We start from the raw sequence: 10,603 nt of genomic DNA, 5'->3' as shown, positions 1-10,603 counted from the left end.
TAGCTAGAACGATGCGCGACGGCTTCCCGAACACATGGTGGAAAGTCGCTGAACCGCAATGCGCAGTTTAAGAAAGTGGAAAGCCCCAGGTATATAAGACTTCTGCAACCTATATTTAACACTCGCGATTCTAATTCTATGCGATAGCCGCTTTGGCCACTGCATCGGTACCATGTGCGGTGTCAGCCGCAGGGGAGTGGATATCTTGTCTTGCCGATGAAGATTGATATCACGATGAGTTGCTCTGAGATTATCAAGCTTTGACGGCCTTTGGTGAGAAAAAACCGCGAGATGCAATGGTATTCTCATCAAAACTGGTTGCGATAGGCGTCTTGATATACTCTTAACTGGAAGAGAAGCTTCGCCGATTTGTTAGCTCTTTCAAATTCGGCAAGGACCATGCACGCGAAACTTTTGACATTTTTTATTCCCTTTCAGCAATCTCTTTTTCTTTTTCTTTTTTTTTTCTTTTTTGCACTTTACGACAGCAAGGTTTCAGCCAAAAGCACTTAACAAGATAAGCTCAAGCACATAGCCGACGCTTCAAAGCTAGACCGCGTTGTTACGAAGCTTTTTTACATGGTTTCAACACACGACAGCCATTGCATGTGGTGGCACGGCAACGTATTACGTCAACTACGCTATCAAAGAGCCTGTCGATTTATCAATAACAAAACATTATGGCAGCACGGCTCAAAATATTGAGATTATTTTTTAGCTTATTAGGTAGCTCAGCGCCACGTGGTGTGGATGCTTGGCGCATTGATGATGGCCGGCAGGCAGTCGCGGCACAACGCTCCATCCGAAGAGCTCAGACTGTTCAACAATCTTGAATAGTTCATCCGTGGTATATGGGCGTCAGGTGGCTGTTACTGGGATGATGACTTCAGATACCTGGACTGTCGCCGAGCTGAACTCCCGCGTTTCAGCGACAGCGCCACTGGCTTATTGGGGTATTCTCACTGACTGACAGCGAATATTGGAGCAGCAGCAACTCACCATGTTCGGCGACAGACTCGAAAAGTGGCTTTGTCTTGTTAAGTCTTGACCGCTTGGATGGGTTCCGCAGCGTTGAAAGCTTCGACTCTGTTACAGCGGTAAGTGCCAGACCCCAAAACCGAGTTCGAATTGGCTGCCATGCCATCGTTATCCAAGGGCCTGCTTTGTCCTACTACTGGTGCAATTTGGATAACGGAGGTCAAAGAGGCATGGGCTCTTCGCTGTAAAATACCTTCGATGTTGCTAGCCCAAGTGAGGCTACAGAGATGGGCGGCACCGTTCTTTTGTGAAAGCGGATGGCGAAAAGAGCAGTGAAAATTGCCCGCTCTAGCAATTTCACAGCTTTTCTCAGCCGCAGGTAGGAGGCTGAAAGCACCCTCGCCAAGGTCACGCGTGGAGTTGTTGGTGCGATGGTAGGATGTATAAAACCTCTTCGAGGGGCATGTATGATGCGAGGCGCGCGTGTCACGCGCAGTTTCGGCTTCGCACAATGAATTTCGCAGACAGCGCTATTTGGCCGCCGCGAGTATGTTTGTCCTGACTATGATGCTCAGGAATGGTCCGGAATACGCTATGCGCCGGACGTGGGTTCTCGTTCCCTGAATGCAGCCGGACATAGACGGCCATTTGTGTCGCTAGCCCCAGCACAATGGTGTGCCCACACGTCGTCCGCGCAGACGAGAGAATAAGTTGCATATGAACGTGGAGTAAAAAGACAAATTAGGGCAGAAGACATATGCCAGCCGCGCAAAGGACGGACGTTTTGGTCAGGAGGTTGCGTTGAACAGCAAAAGAGGGTTTGGATTTGGTGCTTGGTGCGCGAGTAAACGCAGCCCACGTGGCAATGAAGCAACAGCTGGCGCAACTATTCTGAGAATAGCAACGTAGCCTGATACTCGATACATCCGGGGAAGCATAGAATCCAAGACGGTTGTGTTTGCACTGCAAGACGCACCAAAGCGTCGTGTTTCAAATTTGTTTGTTGGTTCAGGGTAGGGCTTTCGATCATTGGTTGGTCTGGCTAAATGCAGAGTAGCTGTGGCCAGGCCAATAGATTCAAGATTGATATGGTACGTCGGCGGTCAAATACGCAAGCCAGCGAATCAACTCGATTCAAGTTCTCCGTACAGTTGCGCTAATCTAGTATGTGGCATGCCGCGTCACGTTGCTTGAAAGCTGGGCTGGGTGAGGACAAGAACCCACCCTGTTAGCAGACAGAACAATGCTGTCCGATTGATTTGATGTAACGAGCGGATGGTCTTGTACTGTCTGACACGGAACGAATCACACGCGGCAAAACAAGGTGGAAAAGGTAACCTGAGAGCCAAGGCGGTTAGTATCGACATGGAAGGCCCACGATGACGGTTGAAACAGGCCTCTGAAGTATGGAGAGATATGGTAGAGACAAATGGGCATATGGCCTGAACACACAGCCCCTCCTTCGTCTGATGGCTGGCCGATTGACGGCTTAGCGAAAGGGAGAGGTAGCAAAGGACCGGTGGATAGGCACACAGGCTCGAAAAGCGGCATCATGACAAACGCGTGCCATGGCTGTGTCTTGCCGCTTGGTGGCACGGCAGGCGGACGGGTCGTTGCAAGGTTCATGGGGATGGGGATCGAGGAAGAAAAAAGGTGTGGATCGGCGCCCCTCCAGCCCCTTGATTTCGCAGCAGCTGCAGGCTGGACAGTGGAGGAGTGTGGATACCTACGGCGCGCACTGTATTTTAACAGGTACCGGTGTGGGCGCGGGTGCGGGCGGGCCACCGATGGCGCCCTTGACCTTGGCCTGTGGCTGGAACCGTGCCGCAGGTACCAGTACACCTACCTAGGTACCTACGGGAATATGCGTGCCATTATTTACCAGTACCATGGACCAGCATCATCACCGCCTCGCTTCTCTGGCTCAGCATGCCTACTGGTACCAAGTACTAAATGGTAAAATGTGCAGCAAACGGACATGGCATGGTGCGCAGGATGGCGCGTACTAGCGTGTACCTTGGCGTCGCTTGTGTCAGTGGCTCTCTGGTAAGGGTAACGCAAAAACTTCCCCCACGGTGCGCGACGTTGAGGACTGGCACTCGGGACCCAGCCACTTGGAGACTGGAGTGCTGACGCTATGCTTATTATAACAAGCAAGCAAAATGGCGAGGCCTGCAGACTTGATACCGTGTCTGCAGGCACGGGGAGAGAAACGTGCCCAGGTCTCCGTAATAATCAAGCTCTTTCGGCACCGTGCCTTGATAAATTGATAAATGAGCAGATTGCGTGCAGCTGCACCCGTACGGCTAGACTGAGCGAGGCCTGCCAACCCCTAAAAGCCCCTGACAGCCAGTGCCGCCACTAACACCACACCAAAAGAAAGTTGACTGCAAGCTGTGATTGGCCGAATGTCCACCTCTTTCTGTTGCACCGAACTTGACTTTGAATAATTCGTGAGAGTACCGGGCTGGATAGGTAGGCTGGCAAGCTGGACAATCAAAAGGGCACCACAGCAGCAGAGCAACCTGAGGTGACGCTTGGGGCTTACAGCGCGCCATGTGCATCGCCCGAACGTCGTGCTGCCCTGTTTTCAGCGCCCATTTAGACAACCTTTCCACTGCAGCCACCACTAAAGTACCTAAAATAGACACGCCCTCAGCGCAGCCAAGCATGCTGGAGCGCCCCCCGAAACACCAGAAACAGGGGCCATCACCACCTAATTCAGGTTCAGCACCCTGCTGCCGTCATGTCGATTCATTTCTTTCTTCCCCAGCATCATTCAAGCCGTTGCTTATCAACTCCTACTCGATTCCAACGGCGCGAGTTTTGACCAACGTTGCCGTTATTTTACACTCGGAATTAAACTCTGGGCTGCGTACCAGCAGTCAAGTAAATACTGTCTGCCACCTCGTTTGCTCAACCAAACCGGGGGGCTGCTGTGACATCTCCATCCGACTCCCCTCCCCCCGGCTCCTGCTAGTCGCAAGACCCAACCCCTCTGGAATTCTACCCCCCAGCCGCAGCCCAGCAGAAAAAAAAAGAGAGGCGAACGACAATTTTCTTCCTCATCCGCCCCCGACGAATCGCCCTCTCACTCACGCACACCCCTGGGCTTTTCCAGCCATCTCCAGAATCGAGTCCCGTTACCTTATTGCCTTTGTCGGCACCGGACTCATCCGTCAGGCTTCCCGGGACAGCTCTTCGCGCGCGCGCAAGTCTGTCTACCCCTGGCTCCAACCTTCTCGACCGCCAGCGCTGTTGCACACTCCGCTCTCCGCCGATTGAATACACAACCGCATCTCGTCATCGCCTCTGGCTTTCCGTCCGACAACAATATTCGTTTGCGCTCTCTCTCCAATCGTCCTCGAATTGACTTGTAACGCTGCGCCGACTTTTCGCCCTTTTTGCCCGCCGGCGCGCGGCCCCTGATTGATCATGGCGTTTCTCTTCAAATCCAAGAAGAACCAGGATCGCGCGCTGTCTAGCCGTGATGGCAATGCTCCTCCCCCGACCGCCATGGCTGGCGCCAATGCCCGTATGCAAAACGAGAAACACAGGGCCACGCCCACCGGCAGCGTAAACTCGTTGGAAAACGATGCCGTCACCACACCCGAGCGCCTGGTTACTTCTGCCCATAGCCGTCGAGGCGGTAGTGTGGACAATAATAATGCTCTGGGAAATCCCGCTGGCGACGCTGCAGTAAGTGCAATCGCCTTTTCGCCATCTTGACTGGGCTGTAGCATGTGGCAGAGCCGAAAAATGGACAATGCTAATACCTCACTTCTCCTCTATAGCCTCGCAACGGCCCCCCAGTCTCGAACCCAAACGCCTCTCTGTACCCGTGGTCGCAACGGCGAATAAATTATGGCGGTTCAAGCACTAGCCCGTTTCCTCGATATGGCGCCGCCGTCAATAGCGCCTCCTCTAAAGAAGGCGACATCTACATGATGGGTGGCCTGATTAATAGTTCCACCGTTAAAGGCGATCTCTGGATGATCGAAGCCGGCGGCAGCATGTCCTGCTACCCCTTACCCACGACTGCTGAGGGACCAGGGCCTAGAGTTGGTCACTCAAGTCTACTAGTTGGTAACGCCTTCATCGTCTATGGCGGTGACACCAAGATTGAGGACGCCGATGTCCTCGATGAAACCCTCTATCTCCTCAACACATCAACCCGGCACTGGTCAAGGGCTCTGCCTGCTGGGCCTCGCCCGTCCGGCCGTTACGGTCATTCATTAAACATATTGGGCTCCAAAATTTACATCTTTGGTGGCCAAGTCGAAGGATACTTTATGAATGACTTGGCTGCGTTTGATCTTAACCAGCTTCAGATGGCCAACAACCGGTGGGAGATTCTGCTCCAGTCCGACGCCTCTCCCAGCATCCCAGCCGCTCGAACAAACCACACCGTCATCAACTACAACGACAAGATGTACCTTTTTGGTGGCACCAACGGCTTTGAATGGTTCAACGATGTTTGGTGCTACGATCCGAAAGTCAACAAATGGTCACAGCTCGACTGTATCGGCTACATCCCCTCTCGCCGCGAGGGCCATGCCGCAGCCCTTGTCGACGACGTCATGTACATTTTCGGAGGCAGAACCGAAGAGGGCACCGACTTGGGCGATCTCGCCGCCTTTCGAATCTCCCTGCGACGCTGGTACACATTCCAGAATATGGGCCCGTCGCCCTCACCGCGATCCGGCCACAGCATGACAACTGTTGGCAAGTCCATCGTTGTACTCGGTGGCGAGCCTAGTACTGCCGCATCCACCGTCAATGATCTTGGTATCCTTTATGTTTTGGATACGACTAAGATTCGCTATCCCTCCGATACTCAGCAGAACTCGATTCGTGCCCCCCAGGCCGGCCGACCGAGCCTCGAAAACGGGAATCGTCAACTCCCAGGGACTGTCAATACGGGCCAGGACCCAAAACGAATTACACAAGGCCCAGCCGCAGGCACTGTGGCTGGCGCCGCCGCAGCCGCCGCCACCGCTGCAGTTGTCACTAATGGGCCTGGGCCAATCTCAAGCCCCGACTCGAGCCGGTCGCTCAACCCGGCCAGCCCTGAACCTCAGGGCCCAGCTGGTGCGGGATCGAAATTGCCTCGCCCTGCGCCTCCACCGGCCGCCTCACCACCCCAGGCTCCTTCCGGTGCGAAATCCCCTCCAGAGCCCTCCTCTATTGGGCGAGTGCGTGGCGCATCCGTCGACCGCCCTGGGCCCGGCTCGCCGAAGCCCGACTCGGTCGAAGCTTCTGCACGCCAACTCGCCGCAGATCCCGAAGGCCCCGTTGCCGCCACTGTCAATGGTCAACGGTCACCTCCACAAAGCTCAAGAATCGCGAGCGCGGCTGAAAAGGCCCGCTCCCCTCGCCCGTCACAGGGCTCTATCGACAGCACTTTGGAGTCTTCGCGTGTCAACCGTCCGGCGTCACCACCGCCTCCGACTCGACAAGGCGGCAGCCTGGTGAATCGCCGTTCATCCGGGCGTAACTCGCAGACTGTTGCGTTGCTTAAGGAACTCGATGCTGCGCGAAACAAGAATGCTTGGTATGCCTCCGAACTCGAGCTGGCTCGAAAAGGGGGTTATGCCCCGAACACCTCTAGCCCTGCCCTAGACAAGTCCTCCGAAACATTCGACGACGAAGACAGACCTCTCATTGAGGCTCTGTTGGCCATGCGAACCGAACTCGCCAATGTTCAAAGTTCTGTTGACAAACAAGCCGTCCTCGCTGCCAGGCAAATCGCCGAAGCAGAGAGACAAAGAGATGCTGCCATCCAAGAAGCCGTATATGCAAAAGCCAAGGTAGCTGCGTACACGGGAGGCAGCGCCGCCAGTACCCCGCAGCTCGACGGGGAGCGTGATGAAGTCGGCCGCTCCGACGGTATCAGCAAGAAGCTGGCGACGGCACTGCACATACAAAAAGACCAGCAAGCTCAGATTGAAAGCATGAGATCAGAACTAGAAGCCGAAAGACGCGCCCGCCGCTTAGCCGACGACACTTCCAATGCCGCCGAAAAGCGTCTCGCCCAGCTCGAGTCTTACAAGCAGCAAACCTCGGCCGAAGTTGAACGTCTGAAGTCTGAGCTGCATTTGTCACAGCGGGAGGCCCGGGAACATTCCGTTTCTTCCTCTGATGCTGTAGCTGCTTTAGCTTTATTAAAGGCTGAAAAGGAGGAAGTCACGAGCAAGTACAATGACGCCATCGGAGCATCGAAGAACCATGACGAGACCTTTGTCTCCCTACGAGCCGCGATCAAGGCTTCGGAAGACGGCAAGTCGCACGTGGAGAAGAAGTTGGCGGAAGAGCGCACCGCTCGGGAAAAGCTGGAGACCAAGTTCAACAAGCTCAAGGTCGAGCACGAAGCCTGCACTGCCGAGCTAGTTGCCTCTACCCAAAGATTACGCGATGCTGAGGAACTGGCAGACAAGCACGCAAACGAAGCCCGAACGCACCGTGCAGTTGTTCTCTCAGGACTGGACAAGATAACTCTGCGGGACTCGCCCAAGTCGAACAGTGGAGAGGCTGAGCGATCCACAGTCCTGCATGACCAGGTCACCAGCGCCAACGCGTTGGTCAAGAAGTATCAGCAGGAGCTTGATGCCGCTGCTGATAAGCTTCGAAGTGCTGAAGAGCGCATTGCTGGTCTGGAGCAGTATCAGGAGCAGTCAAGCCGTGAGGGTGTCTCCATCAGAAGACAGCTTCAGGCCGCCTTGAGGGAGACTCAAAGCCTGCAGGCTGCTCACTCTGACGTGAAGAACAAGCTTGCCGCGCAGCAACTGGAGACGAACGCAATGACTGTGCAGCACACTGCGCTCAAGGACATTTTGAATGAGCGCGGCATCAGCCCCACGGCTGCGGTGCGCAGTCGAGGATTCGCCAGCCCTCGCACCACTTCGCCCGAGCAAACCCGTCTGCGCGAGCTAGAATCCCAACTGGCAAGCTCCCATGCTTCTCACGAAGAAACCAAGCAAGCTTTTGCTGTGCAGGCTCAGGACTCAGAATCTGCTTATCGTGAGAAGCTCACCCAACTAGAGAACGACTACCAATCTGCTGTACATTACGTCAAGGGCACCGAGAAGATGCTGAAGCAGCTTAAGGAGCAGCTACAGCGCTACAAGTCGGAGAATGCCCGTCTCAAAACGGATATGGAGGCGTTGGAAGACCGTCTGCAGAATGGCGAGAGCAACAGCCGATCTGCCGAAGCTCCCGCCGGATGGGAGACTGAAAAGCACAACCTCGAGCAAAAGATTGAAACTTTGCAAGAAGAGCTCCGCACTTCTGGCTCTCAACTAGAGAAGAAGTACGCTGGGGTGCAAAGAGAGCTTGCCGATTTGCACCAGAACAGGGAGCACACGACGAAGCAGCTGGCCACGCACGTCAAGGACCTGGACCAACTGCGCTCTGAAAATGCCCTGCTCGAGCAGCGCGCTACTGACGCCGAGCAAAAGGTGTCCCTGCTGCTCGACCAAGTGGAGCACTCGGTTGACAGCTACCGTCGTCGCAGCCGACCCAACATGATGACACCTATCGACGCTGGTGGCTCCAACGGCATGAGCGGTTTGGGCCACGCGCGTCAGGAGAGCTCCGAGGCGGAGAGTGTATACGGAGGCGGCGGTGCCGGGGGTGGCGGCGGCGCCAGCGGTGGTGGCGGCGGTCACGGCAGCATGGACGGCCGCAACAGCGCCGCCCTCGACAACCTCGCCAGCGAGCTCGAGACGCTGCGCACGCACTGGGAAGCCACAAACAAGAACTACCGCCTGAGCACTAACTTTGACTTTGACCCGCCTGCCGACCTGAAGAAGGACGACGAGGGCATACCCGGCGCGGGGCTCAGCGAGAGTCTGGCCGACTGGCGCAAGAAGCTAGACGCCGAGGAGCACGCCGACGGACGCAAATCAAAGTAATGACACCAAAACGAGCGAGGAAAAGGAAAGCGTGTGGATTCTACACCTTGCGCGCCTCCCTTCGCCCTCCTTGACATTAATGAGTAAAGTGGTTTTTTTTTCTGTTTTCCGAACTTGGAGACATGCTACGTATTCATGAACGCATATACCCACTGCTTTCATTTACTGGTCTTTGCTGGATAAAATACATTTTTGGGATTGGCTTTTTTCTGTACGCTTTTTTTTCTGTTTCTTTACTTGTTGTTCTCGCAACGGTGTCTTTTTTCTCTCTGCCGCTCTTCTGTTCAAATCTGTCTTTTTTTTTCTCCCTGTTCTGGGGTTTGATTATCGAGAGCATTCGATCTTCTCGCCGTTGCTTTTTGGAAGCTCTTGTTCGAGGGGATATGCAGGTTCCTCATTGGAAAGAAGTATACAAGATGGAAAAAACAGAGATGGGATCTGGAAGGGATTTTGTTGATGCTTGTTCTGCACGTGCTTCTCTTGATGAGTGGGCAAGGTTTTTGTCATTGCGACTTTTGAGTTTTCATGTTTTTCATGTTTGGTATCTGTCCTTGTTTTTTTGTATTGTTGTATGCTTGTTTTTTCTTGTTAAAACTACGTCAATGGTTTTCTTTTTAAAGTTTAATTTGTACAATGAACACAAAAAAAGAGCTACAAAGCCTACGTTTGGATCTTACTTATGTCTTGCGTGATTGAAAATTATCTGATACCTGGTAATGATGAATATGCAAACATTGTCTGCCTCTTTAAACTAAATCGTGATACATCGAGAGGCGAAAAACAAAAGAACACCACAAAACACAACAACGCACTTTTTCTTCCAAAGCTGTCGGATTCTCTAAACGGTTCGATACGCCACCATCCCCAGAATCTCCAGCGCCGCGCAGCCCCCTCCCACGAGCGCAAACACCGGCGCCCTCAGCGCGCCCGTCGCGTAGCCTGCCATGCACGACATCACGTCGGCAGCGTCGGCCGCGATGTTGACTGCCACCACGTGCCGGAGCACCCGCGTGCTCGCCTCCCCGCGCGCGTGGGCCCGGCCGACCACCCAGAGGAGGTAGCCGAGTGACGCGACGGCGCCGCCGTAGAGGCGCGTGACGACGGCGGCCTGCGCGCTGACGGGGTCGAGGAGCAGCAGCGTGCTGGTGAGGCGCGGCGCGAGCAGGCAGCCGAGCCCAAAGGCCACCTTGAGCACCGCGAGCGAGGTGACGCTGGGAGAGGGGGGCTTGGGGGTGGTGGTGGTGGTGGTAGAGTCGGATGCCATCTTGAAGATTGTGGAGTAACAAGATGAAGAAATGTGTTTTGGGGTGACAGGCTTGGAGCCGAGCTGAGAATTAAGACGGATCGTGCTGAAATACTTTGCGTCTGCGGGATAAGATCGATTCTTTTATGCCTGGGGGCTCATCGACAGCATAACGCCAAGCATAACGATGACAGCTAGGCAACCGCAGAAGTATATATCCAGCTGAACCGCAGCTGAAGCACCGCAATGGAGGGCCTGCAGTTGGAAAATTACTTTATAGAATAACGGCTTATATAATATGAAAGAAGCCTAAAAATGTACACTGTAAAAAGTAAACCCAAACCTTTCCCGCCCTCAAGATGTAAGGCTCTCCGTCACGCCCTTTCCATAATCAAATTCACCTTCCAAAGCCCCCCCTTCCCCGTGCTGGGATCATCCTCAGCTACATTATACACATGTGCATGTTTCT

The 10,603-nt window shown here is 54.2% G+C and overlaps 3 protein-coding genes across 3 annotated transcripts; 1 reads left to right on the top strand and 2 right to left on the bottom strand.

Moving 5' to 3' along the window:
• Positions 1 to 2,112: 2,112 nt before the first annotated feature.
• On the bottom strand, positions 2,113 to 2,604 carry LMH87_002554 (uncharacterized protein; the record flags this gene model as incomplete). Its single annotated transcript, XM_056194029.1, has 5 exons — positions 2,113 to 2,139; positions 2,203 to 2,224; positions 2,274 to 2,316; positions 2,376 to 2,451; positions 2,512 to 2,604. The coding sequence occupies 5 exons, from the start codon at positions 2,602 to 2,604 to the stop codon at positions 2,113 to 2,115; spliced, it is 261 nt and encodes an 86-aa protein (XP_056051007.1).
• A 1,809-nt stretch (positions 2,605 to 4,413) lies between these two features.
• Positions 4,414 to 8,891, top strand: LMH87_002553 (uncharacterized protein; the record flags this gene model as incomplete). Its single annotated transcript, XM_056194028.1, has 2 exons — positions 4,414 to 4,677; positions 4,773 to 8,891. The coding sequence occupies 2 exons, from the start codon at positions 4,414 to 4,416 to the stop codon at positions 8,889 to 8,891; spliced, it is 4,383 nt and encodes a 1,460-aa protein (XP_056051006.1).
• An 838-nt stretch (positions 8,892 to 9,729) lies between these two features.
• On the bottom strand, positions 9,730 to 10,155 carry LMH87_002552 (uncharacterized protein; the record flags this gene model as incomplete). Its single annotated transcript, XM_056194026.1, has 1 exon — positions 9,730 to 10,155. The coding sequence occupies one exon, from the start codon at positions 10,153 to 10,155 to the stop codon at positions 9,730 to 9,732; it is 426 nt and encodes a 141-aa protein (XP_056051005.1).
• Between the last annotated feature and the right edge of the window lie 448 nt (positions 10,156 to 10,603).

This window comes from Akanthomyces muscarius, chromosome 3 (assembly GCF_028009165.1).
Source record: "Akanthomyces muscarius strain Ve6 chromosome 3, whole genome shotgun sequence".
NCBI lineage: Eukaryota > Fungi > Ascomycota > Sordariomycetes > Hypocreales > Cordycipitaceae > Akanthomyces > Akanthomyces muscarius.
Note: the sequence above shows the minus strand (reverse complement) of the source record. Positions and strands in the feature narration are given on the sequence as shown.